This window comes from Pagrus pagrus, assembly GCF_965226575.1.
Source record: "Pagrus pagrus genome assembly, chromosome: 17".
Classification (NCBI taxonomy): Eukaryota; Metazoa; Chordata; class Actinopteri; order Spariformes; family Sparidae; genus Pagrus; species Pagrus pagrus.
This window is the reverse complement of record NC_140201.1, coordinates 26,080,517-26,093,133: the sequence shown is the minus strand read 5'-3', so window position 1 is coordinate 26,093,133 and position 12,617 is coordinate 26,080,517. Positions and strand designations below refer to the sequence as shown.

General features: G+C 38.6%; 1 protein-coding gene across 1 annotated transcript in view; it reads left to right on the top strand.

The window, feature by feature from the left end:
* epb41a (erythrocyte membrane protein band 4.1a) overlaps positions 1-12,617 on the top strand; it is a 68,788-nt gene that overhangs the window by 40,389 nt on the left and 15,782 nt on the right. Inside the window, exons 14-17 of the mRNA XM_084378569.1 lie at positions 496-543; positions 1,642-1,704; positions 3,924-4,094; positions 10,690-10,818. Of these exons, the coding sequence (XP_084234695.1) occupies positions 496-543; positions 1,642-1,704; positions 3,924-4,094; positions 10,690-10,818 (411 nt within the window). The remainder of the gene's footprint in view (positions 1-495; positions 544-1,641; positions 1,705-3,923; positions 4,095-10,689; positions 10,819-12,617) is intronic.

Here is a 12,617-nt window from a genome sequence, read left to right as displayed (position 1 = left end):
TTGATGACCAACATTTCTGCTATTGCCTAATCCAAATTGAATATGTGAAGAATCAAAGTGCTAAATCACACTGATGAAAAATAATATGACTGATTAATTGCTTTATTAAACCAATCTTTCCCCTTAAAGTGAATTGCGAGCGTGATGTGAGAATGTCCACTATGCTAAATTTACCATGAGCTCTTATAATAGTTCATTATTTTTTAGTAACTCACTGCTTTTATTTGTTCATGCTGGACACTTGGCCATTATTTTATTATTGGCTTTTATTTGAGAATTTAAGTTTTTGAAAAACATAGCACTTGTGAATTTTATATATTCAGTTCAGTCAGTAGTTAATAGTTTAACTGTCAGAGGAAGTGTTACACCACTTAAGTCTTTCACGCATGTGTTTTTTTTACTGTATTACAAATGGATGTTTGCTACACTGGCCAGGTACACAGACAAAGGACCTTAACATACACTAACTATGTCTTTCCTCTGATGGGGGAGCAGCGCTCTCCTCAGGACAAAACAAAGATGGAGTTGGTGCAAGTGAGGAAGGTTAGCACGCTCCTGAGCTGGTATTCCTGCTGACTCACCACCCCCATCTCTGCATCTGTCACAAATGAAGATACTTTTGTATCTTTTTGATATTTTTGTTTTTCAGTTGTCTGAGAGTGCTGTTTTCATTTCGCAGAGACACAGAGTGCTTTAATCCGTTGTTTGTCTTTCTGTGAAGACTTTTGCATGTCCTATCATCTGTAAAAGAATGTCCTGATTGACCAAGGACAACAAGTGTTTCTTGTTAAAAACTTGGGTTCTTCTCCAGAAATAAACATCTGGGTATAGTGGCTTAAAAAATAACATTTGTAAGAGAGAGGATACCTTTGTTTTTCACACATACCTCCTTGTTAATTTCAGTTTGGACTTAATTTAGACTGTTTTAACTCCAAATTTACTGTAACTGCTGGATGTAGAGACCTGAGTACCATTTGGCTGTCCACACACCTAATTGAATTTATATGCTGCCAGCCAGCCAGAGTAGCAGTTATGCAGTTGATGTGTGGACATGCTATGTGTGTGTGTGTGTGTTTGTGTGTGTGTGTGTGTGTATATATATATATATATATATATATATATATATACACACACACACATATTCACTTAATTAAGTGATTGACAAGCTTACTGATAAAAATGAGCTCATGTATATATACATAAGCTCATTTTTATCAGTAAATAAAAATGTAAATGTTCAAATTGTTGTGTTGTCATCACAGTTGTGATGTGAACATCATGACAAGAGAAAATAATTTTATAATATGAAAATGCTTGTAGTGAAAAGCAGACACCGTGATGCTGCACCTCCTGTACACTGCACTGCACTGCAGCAGCCTTTGCATGCACAGCATGTGACTTCTCCTCACAGCAGTGAGTGTGCCTGGCTTCTCATACACATAACTGGTGTGCTGAATTCCTCACCTGTCCTCTGCTGAGCTGGGCCCACTGGGAACTGCAACCCACACTATGTGTTCCTGCAACCTCATAGTTATTTTAATTTTTGTTATTCACGTCATCTCAGTGGATTCCATTGCAAAGCAGATAATAAAATGTTTGAATGAATTCAACCAGCTCTTCCTTTTTCCTCATTTTCCACAGAAAAGATCTAAGAAACTTGAGGGAGAAACTATTTATATCAGACATAGCAATTTAATGTTGGAGGTTTGTATCTTCAGTCTTCAGATATCTGTTCTGGCTGTTTGCTGTCATGTTTTTCTGCCTGCGTCAGTGATTGTTGATTTTCTTTTTGCTTTGACACCTGTTTCTCTTAATTTCTCATCTTGTTTTCAGCTTAACCCTAGAGGCATGGCATGCACTATTTTCCTCTCTGATTCTCATGCAAGTAGTGTCATTTCACTTTGACATTGTCTTTGTCATTTCATATTTTATGTCTATGAAATATACTACCGGGGAAGGTCTCTTTTTTCAGTTTAAACTGGTACTGCAGCTTGGCCTTTGGTGCTGAAATAAACAAAACTGTCTGAGATAGAAGCTATAATACCATTGTACAAACCTACAATACACTTACTGTTGAAGTCAACAATACTTATGCTTCTTTTCAACAATGTAAAGACGTGGATCTCTAAGAAAACCAAATCCAAAAAAGCAAATACTTTACTGTCCTTCCCCAGTCATATATGTCTCTGTGCTTTCACTAGAAGATTCTGGACACTTCTGTTTCTCTTCTAGTTTCTTTTCATTGATTAATGTAGTGTAAAAACTCCAAACTCCCCAACAATGCTTATGCTGTAGTTACTGTTTGTTGTGACTCTGAATTTCTGTTGCCCTGATGACTGTGATCAGAGAGGGATGATATGTTACATTAGCTTGGAAACGCTAATGTTGGTGAATTTTCCTTGTAGAGCTGCATAAATGAATATATTTTATTTTGTCATTGGATCAAAAGACTACAGTAGGTGTAGTGACACACATAGTTACAAACCCATGGATAATTATTAGTAATCCCTTCCGCTGAACTGACTTTTATTGTCCTCTACAACCACATCATTACCAGGCTCTGGGTACAACCTCAGCCTGCAATTAATGTGACATGTCGCACCCCTCTTCATGTGTCTTTACTGTATGTCTTTGCTTCTCAAATTCAGCCTACCTTCATTTAAATATGCAGTGAAAGTATTGATACATGGTGGCCACACACACATCAAACTGCCATTTCGTGGCTGTACAATATTAAAACAACATTTTGGTAAATGGCTCTGTGTCCTGAAGAGAGCTACTGTATCTCCAGGAGCTCCAGGATGTGTTTAGCCTAGCTTAGCATCCAGGTCTTTCCCTAGCACTGATTCCAGCTTAATTCTTCAAGCAGAACAATAAATCACTGTTAAGTTGTTTGAATGTGAAGTAGAGAATACATTCATATTTATGATCCCATGAGGAAGAAACAGGATGTCTGCCTACTGAATACTGCAAGCATGCTAAATGTATTAATGCAACATTTTACTGAAGAAAAACTCTCAGAAAAAACAATTACCATCATAATTGTTATCAGCAATCTGGTTGCTTTAACAGAGTATGTTTGTAGCTATTGAAGTTCATTCCTGACCCTGAAAACAGGGATTGCAAAAAATGTGTAAAATGTTATAATTATACATAATTAGCCAACACCATTGAATTTCTTTCTGCTGTCTTAATTTACTATAATTTTTGGAAGCTTGAAATATTTAGTGTATGGACTACCTGTCTCTTTCCTTTGTATGCTGGATGTGCACATCATTTATTTTCATTGCTTTAGTCAGACAGACTTGCTCTCCATATGCAGGTTTTCCAGAGATACATGACACCTCCATGTAATATGTCATCAAACATCTCCTCTTGCTGGCATTGCTGAAGGCATAATCTGTAAGCCAGTGATTCTGTGCTTTATTAATAAACACTAATCAGGAGTCATCCTCTGTGCATCTGCTGCTTTGTTCTATTGTCAATAACCCACGTGTGGGGGGTTTAGAAAAAGCTGTAAAATCCAAATTTCAGTGACCTCAGCTGGGCTGAAAATACATCCCAGATCACAGGAAAACAGATGATGACTCCTCTCAATGCTGTTTGGTGTCTGGTTTGTCAGACAAATACATTTTCCATGGCCTCAGCATGCCATTAGGAATAGGCAGACTCAATCCAAGAGAAGTAGAAGAATCCAAGCTTTTGAAAAATCCAAACTGAGTCAAAGAATAATTTACAACGTATTTTTCCAATCTGGGTGATTCATTATATCCTTTCTGTACTCATCTAACCTTTGTTTTCCATATGGTCGTATAGTCTTCTCATTTCCTTTTCCCTTCTCATTTTTTTTTATCTTGTTTTCTCTCTTATCTTATCTTATTACTGTTATTCTACCTACTCTGACTTTTACATTCTTGTTGAAGGACGTGGATAAGACCCAGACTGAGATCATGCGTCACCACACTAGCATCAGTGAGCTGAAGAGGAGTTTCATGGAGTCGGTACCGGAGTCTCGGCCCAGTGAGTGGGACAAGCGTCTTTCTATCAACTTGCCTTTCTGCACAGCAAGCTTCAACGGCCAGCTGCAACCAGTGGTGAGTCCACCAAAATACACAGCAACAGTACTTTCATACTACAATTTTTCCTGAATAGACATACATTCTTCCAGTGTCAGATCATCCGTAGGCTTTATCATTATAAAACTTTCCAGTTGTTGAAAGGTGTTTTTTCATGTAATATCAATATGCTAGCAGTTTATGAATAATAGCTGAATCGCACTGAGCTGCTTCAGTTTCAGGGTCCAGGCATAGCACATACCACCCACTGTAACACTGCCATGAGCCCTTAATATTCTAAAACCTATGCTTTCCTACCATGACAGGAGTGTGTAGATTGATGTGGGCCTTTTAACACACATCTGTTAAATGTTAAATGTATTCAAACTACAAGGTCAAGACAGAGCCTCAAAATTTGGTTAAAGAATGAAATATGAGAGGCTTTCAGGTTTTAGTGAGTTTTAGTCATGCAAAATAACAAACAAATTCAATTGTCAAATTATCAGATCAGTTATGGGTCTTCAGAAGTGACGCTGTATGTACCCACTATTTTAAACGTTCATATGCACAGACTTTCATGGAGGACTATTATGGGTAAGACACATATATATGTGCAGTATTGAACAAATATACTGTTGTTTTCAATGGAGAATATGCCTACAATGTACTTTACCATCTAAAACTGTACACTGATCTGCCACTTGGTGATGATGCTGGCTTTCTCCATTTCATCCCACTGTTTTAGCATGGCTGCAAGTTACTGCAGTCACAGTGGGACTAAACACTTAAGGACTTTTCATATTTGCTAATGTGAAGAAGGTGTGTGTGTGTGTGCAAAGGAGGATGTCCACAGTTGTCAATACAGAGTAGTTAGCAGCGTGTCTGAGTTAAAGGTACTCTGATCTGGCGCTCAACACTGTTCAGCGTTTCTTTATGAGCAATATATATGACTGCAAACAAGCAGCTCTCCAATGCTTCCAGATATAAAGGGGTCACTGTATTTCAGACCAACTAGTTTGTCTAAAGTGTTGTCTAAACATGTCTAAAGCCAAAAACGTTTATAGTTGTTCTGAATAACAACACTTGCACATGTAAAGCTTACAGCCATAGTGAGGGACAAGATGTGATGAATTGTACAAATGAGGGTGCACACTTTTGGACGCCTCCTCACTTTCTCTCAAAGGCATTAAGGTGTTGCACTTGGATACTCACATTAAAAGTGACAGAAGTAGATGCGTGAAAAATGATAAACGCCCATTCATACTGTAGGATTCACATCCGGTTTGGACGTTAAGTTAGTTCAATAAATGAATGTTAATAAAAGCTATAATAAAGATTACTGTTAATCACTCGACCAGCGATATGACCTTATAGTCAGCCCAGTAACAAGAGAACACAGTGAGTGGATCTGTTAACGCACATATTAATTCTGGGGAAATAATTAATTATGATTTTCATAAGCATAATGGGTACGCGTTCAGTGATTGAGTTGTGAAATGTACAGAAACCACAAAAACAACAGTCTTTAATAACTAAAGCAGAATCTTAGGTTTGAATCTAGTATTTCCTGTCATAGCCTACACTTTAAATTATAAACATCAACCGTGTTCAACCATGAGAAAATGTGTTGAACCTGATGAGGCTGTCGGGGAAGGAGGAGATGTTGTGTCTGAGGTTGGAGGATGAAGAATGGGGATGAAGAAGGAGAAGGCATTGTACTGGTCAGCCTTTATTGGCATGTTTGCTCCATGCTGTGGCAGGTCCTGCTGGGCCCGCATCTCTCTCTCTCTAGCCCCATTCACACTGCCTTATCAAGTTGGGAATGTTGCACCTTTATTCCGCCTCGCCGTCTGTATGACATGAAAGTGAGAGACGCAATCGGGGAATGGTTTCGTTCTGCCTCTGATCCGCCAGCAGAGGTAGCAACAGAGGCAAGACGACGTCTGTGTGTAAGTGTAAGCTGGCAGCGCGGGACAGGGCTGTGATGGTATGATGGTGTTCACAGTCTGACAACTAAACAAATCCTTCACTCGTCAAATAAAAGAGAAATGTCCCACACTTCAACCCATAAAGCAATGTTACAGGACCAAACAACAATGATGTGGTAGGGTAGGTGTCTTGAACATCTTATGTGAGGAAAAAAATATAGAATTTATTCATGGAAAAGTGGCTGTCATCCTGTCTGTCCTACCGACTCTTTGTCACACTTCCACCTGAATATCATTGTCTTTCCCTGGCAGCAAGAGCCTGCTGTTTACTGGTGATGATTATGTGACATGATTTCGAGGGAAAACTTTATTATGTCTTTGTGTCTCACATGTCTCGCCTTCCAATATTGTGTTATTGTTGTTACTGTCTTGGATAAAATAAGTATGTGATAAAAAAAAATGTAAAAAAGGTATTTGAAAATGTCTTCAAAAAGATGCTTTATGATACGAGTGGAAAAATGTGACAACAAACAGGAAACATCAAACATTAACTGACTGATGATGTGACGTAGCAGGACAGTTTTCCCTTCTGTGACAATGATAATCCTGACTCTGTGTTCAGCATTGCTTGCATACCCAATACCCAATACTATCGTTGTGCTGACATAATCGTGTAAGCACAAAGTACCTCGTTTATACGTTAATGTTTTACTCACAGGTGTGTGAATTGACCTGGATATGAAGCGGCAGTGGCAAGGAAAAAATACAACTTTACAAGTTTCGAAAGTAGAAACTTTAGTTTATCAAGTTGTGAGTCCTCTCCGTTTATATGCTGTGTGTGACAGCGCAAAATAATATAACATTAGTTTCTAAAGTTATAGTCCTCTTCTCCCTTTATGCGTTATGAAGCCCCCATAGCACAAAATAATATAATGTTTCTTAAAAAATAAAACACAGCCCTCGCCGATCCTCCTCTCTTCTCTTTCGTCTTCTCCTGCTCCTCTCCTTTCTCATCTCCTGTCGCCTCTCTTCCTGATATTAAAAATATTGAATTACATTTTTTAAACCGATTTATTACTTACCTTACTTTCTGCCATATAGATTCAACCATTATTATACCATTATTGAAACTGGTCTGATAATATAAATATGTCTGAGTGGGATAAAGCTGTAGATAAATGTAGAGTCATGGCTTTAAGACTAAATGTTGCACATGTCCATTCTGAGCAACATTTGGTTTGACGACTGTAGTTCAGGGAATTTCTGAGGTATCAGATGATAAAGATGAGCACAACCATAACCAAACAATAACAATAATTTTGAAGGGTTTTCATGTAGAAGCATGTATGTATGTATCAACTTATTAACTTTTATGTCATCGATAATTATCAGAACTGAAGATTTGTGTTTTTCACTGGACAGGTCAAGCTTCTAGTTAAAATCTAGTAAACTGAAAAAAGTAAAACAATAACATTTAATGCTTTTAAATATCTAATACATCACTGATTGGAGTACTCAGCCCAGTACTGTCATGCTGTGCATATAACCTTTAAAGGCCTTAAATTGAAGCAGTAATACTTCTTGGGGCAGGGTGTAGTTGTTTACATGACACCACCATTGGTTATAAAAAACAGTTGGCTGCATAACTGTTGAAGATAATATTTGGTTGCCTAGCTGCAAAATGTAACTTCTCTCTTTGGCACAGGCAAAGAGAGAAGTTATACTTGATTTATCTTGGAGTCACAGCTGCATTTATACAGCAACATTTCTGACTGTCAGTTCATTTTAATGGGATTACTGCTATCAGAGGATGCTATCACTGATAACAGTAATCCCATTTTGGACTCTGCATGCTGTCATACAGAGTCAAACTGGCATACAAGTCCGACAGGGAGCAGGCAAGAATCAAAATCCAGTAACAAGCAAGGTAGAGGTGAAACAAAGCAAAAATCACTTGAGGACCTAACCTGACAAAAGGCTGGAATGCTGAACACACAAAGACAAACATGGAGAGGAAAACATAAAGACTAAATAGACAAGGTAATAATTAATGTATAAAACAAATTAAAGGAAAAAGACAGGATAAAGACAGTAAGGAAATAGAAAATGGTTCCCCGCAAGCGTAAAGAGCCCAATCCAAATTAACATACTGATAAATGATATATTTAGAAACACTGGAAGAGGGTTTGATCAGTCTTTATTTGCAGATGATGGTGCCATTTGAAGAAGAGGAAGAAATGCAGAGTTTATTTTAAAACAAGTTCAAATGGCTTTAGTTTCTGTAGACGAATGGGCAGACAAATGGGGCTTTAAAGTCTCTGCTTTGAGGTCTAAATTTATTATCTTTGGTTTCAGAAGGAAGTTACACAACCTTGGACTGCACATGTATGGATCTTTACGAGAGAGAGTGAAAAATGAAAAAAAAATGAGGCGATAGTTTGCTGTTCATATTGCAAATATACTAATGAAATGTGATAAAGTGTTAAATATCATGAGAAGTCTGGCTGAATTTGACTGGGGGCCATGCGTTTAATATATGAGGCAATGATAAGACCTGTGCTTGATTATAAAGACGTTTTGTTTATGGCTCTGCTGCTAAGTCAGTGCTCGTAAGAAATTCTGCAGACCAAAGCATTTAGGCTCTGTTGTTGGGCTTTTCAGACCTCCCCAATTCTTGCACTGCTGATTGAAGTGAGAGCATTAAAGTGGGTATTGCAGGTTAGAGACCCCAGTGAATCAATGTATAGGAAAATAATGTTGAAACTAGATTTTCAAAAAAATAAACATATACAAAGTGACTTCTAGAGCCTTTTTTTGAGAGTTTTACGTACACATCTAATGATGGCCCCTCTGATGGACCTCATGGGACCTTTTTTCGGAAAAAAATATGTATAGTAGTGGATGGAGAGAGACAAATAATTTTTTGATCCTGTTTGAGTTTTGTCATGAATCACACATATGATGTTTGTCAATTTAAAAGATAATTTTTCCAAGTCAATGAAGACGAAGTTTGTTGTAAATAAAGGAAAATACCATCTAGTTTTGTGTTATACCACTCTATGAACTACATCGTCTCGCTCAACACACGTCACCAATGCAACATGGCCGCCCAAGAAGGGGCTTGACTTTGACTCTCAATAATATTGACGCTGAGGAGATTGAAAATGTACATTCTATGCATACGACGGACAACCTTGTAACTATGAGCCTGCTAGGCATCCAAGAGACCAGGGACAGACCAGAATTAGGCAAAATAATGGCCAGAGACTTGTGTTGTAGGGAGAATTAGTGGAGAACTCGGCAGTTGTCTCGGTTTACATCACAATGTTATAAAGTGTTTTATCAGGCTATAACAAAACAAATATCGGTCGTCTTGCACCGGCAGTAGTGTTGATACTTACCCATAACAAAAAGTCAAATTTTGCTGGGTTCATGGGCATGTTGGAATTGAGGGACATTAAATAGCCGATTCTATGGCAAAGGAAGAGATTGTGAGACCTAGGAGTCTTATGATTTTCTATTAAATGTTTCTTTGGCCAAAATGGCAACCACCAACTGACCACAAAAGCAGTTTTAAAGTTCCTGCATGATTCCAGGTTATATACAGAATATGACGGGTGATTGTGTCAGTTAAACATTTTCTGCAGTGGGCAGTAAAACTTGCAGCAGCATCCAAACTGCTAAAAGTTCAACAAAAAGAAGAAAAACTGTGTGGACTGTTTTGTTGTTTTGGAGCCCCCTACTGGCAGTTTGTATGCAGCAGTGTTAGACTTATCAGGACGTTGTTGTTCAGAAAGAGATGAATGGCCGTATGTGTGCAACTAACTGAGTTTTAGTAGTAATATTCCTTCATCCTCTTCACGTGCCTTGTAATGCGCAATATCTATCAGTATATTTGTTTATTAGGCTTATGTTATTGAGGAGCACAATATTTGGCGGCTATATAAGAAAACAGTATCTTTATTTGCAGATTACAAATTTCTGTATGGTAATTCAATCATGCTAATTATGCTGAATTTATTGTGTTCTCGTGGCAGTACATACATATTTTAAAAGACACTTGTTGTCCAGCAGACGATCAGAGCAATGAAAATCTCTGTTTGTAATTGACACATTATTATTTCCTAACTGTATATTCAGGGGTTGTCTGGTGTTAATGCAACAGATTGTGAGCCCAAGTTTCCCTGCCAGTAAACTCTCAGTCACTTTGGTTGCTACTGCAGTGTCTGTGGGCCTGTTAGGTGAAGCAGACAGGCCGGGTGGCGGCAGGGGAGCCCAGCGGCAGCCCACCCTGCAGACAGCCAACCTGTTTGCTCCATCCAACAAGCCTAGAGACACCAACAGGTGCAGCAGAAGACCGTGTCGGTGTGAAAAGGTCAGAGTGTTACTACAGCTCAAAACCACCAAAAACAGACATTACCAGATCTACTGCCTGAGTCAACAGTCTGAGTCAAGCATAGAGAATGCAACCAACGAAGCCAACCAATCAGAGGCGGAGTCTGGTGGGTCTAATGAGAACTCAGGTGAAACCCATAATAACGGGAGTCTTGTCTTCTTGGACCGTATGATTGTCCCCTCTGCTGTTCAAACAGAGCAATACAGTCCCTAATCAATGTTCAGTTTCTTGCCACTGAGTATGTGGTTTTATTTTGTATTCAAAGAGCCCTCAAAAAGTTTGTTGCTGACTGTTTATCTGATCCCTCTAGTCTCCTGTGCTAAAGATGCAGACAATCACCATCTCAGATGTCACAAACTCTCTGAGAGGAAGTGTGACATACAAGGACATCCCCTTAGTTCACACTGAGACCAAGACCATCACATACGAGTCACCACAGGTGAGCGAAATTCAGGGAATTGAACACAAAACAGAAGATTTGATAAATTATCTGCAGTCTTGATTAAATGCAGTTATTTGTCCTAGTTGTCTCATGTTGTATGCAATGCAGTGATAATTTATAGCTGTCCTAGCACACATGTTGACATATGTTCACTGTAGAGTGAATATAATTATGTTCACAAGCTTGTCTGACCTCTGCCAATGGGTTGAAATCAGCTAAACTCACTAAACTAGGATATAGAACTTTTTTTTATCTCAGTTAGAGGAAATGGTCATTTAGTATTTCCATAGATTAACCATTTAGAAGGCCCCTAGTTGCCACATATGTGGCACCTGTGGCAGGCCAGGACCTTGCATAATAGTTCACTGGCATGGGTGTGAGAGTTTCAATGGGTGACTAAGGCGCAAATTGTAAAATGTTTTGGAAAAAGTTGCTGTTTAAATGCAGCCATTACCAATTTACCATGTACAGTGAGCCTGGAGCCTTTGGGTATTCTGAGGGTCTGGGGACCAGGGGCCTCATTACAGTATACGTTACATGAGTTTTATTATTTTAGCTGTCATATATTTATTGTGTTTAAAATTGCTGCAGTGAACATGACAGTGCTGTCAGGAGCACACTGTGTGCTGCAAAGAGCGTACTGGAGACAGCACCCTGTCCACACACACTGCCTCCTCCAGTCCTCTCACCCGGCACATCCTCACCACTTGCACATATAGATTGTATAAATTATCAAAGCTTGGAAATAAAACCAGTGACAGCTCATGCACAAACATTACACTCCATATCCTCATTAGGATATTATTTTTATTATATTACAAGTCCACCCTAACAAATGTTCAATTAATAAATTGTGTTTATGTTAGTGCTGTCAATCAATTAAAATATTTAATCGCGATTAATCGCATGATTGTCCATAACCGTTAACTTGCAATTAATCACACATTTTTTATCTGTTCTAAATGTACCTATGTACCTGTTGAGAGTAGACATACTCCAATGGTAACTCAGTTCACATCGACAGTAAATGTAAAAAACGTATTCTTGTTGAGAGAACCATCTGGCAGGGCTTTGAAGCTGAACTTGCCATTCAAAAGACCCTTTTCTTTATCCATTTCTGCTCAAGGAGTTTTGTTTCTGCTGCCATCCACAACATTACTGCTGCATCGCATCCTGATTTCCCAAACTACGGAACGGGCCGAAGGTCACAACTTGTGTGTGTTAATTGCGCGTTAAAAAAATTAACGGCGTCAAGAGGAATTTGCATAAATCCGTTATTATCGCGTTAAATTTGACAGTCCTATTCAAACTTCCATTTTCAGATGATATCCCAGTGTGGCAGATATCACTGATTGGCGCAATCATTTTGGCACATGAAGCAGTCAATCCAATTGCTGTAAACATACAAACACTGTGGCACTAGACATATTGCTGAGTGCACAGACTGTCCCCGCACTACTGAAGGACAACATGAATGGAAGAATTAACAATATGTGCTTTGTAACCTCCACCTCACCAATAAACGACTTGTTTTCTGAATCAGAGAAATTCATTCAACAGTGTTCTGGGGTGAGTTTGTAAATTAGTTTTTATTGTTAATTCATTAATATTCTGAGATCTCCTCCAAAACTACATAGTACCTATTTAACATTTATGAGGTGCTTTGCATTGACCCTTTATGGTTGAATATGGGTGGGGAGTAGGCGGGATATGTGGCTGATCCACGTGCGCACATTTCAAAGTTGATTTGAGAACATTCACCTTGTTGTCTTTCGACCAGTTCTGTGAAGCTTTTG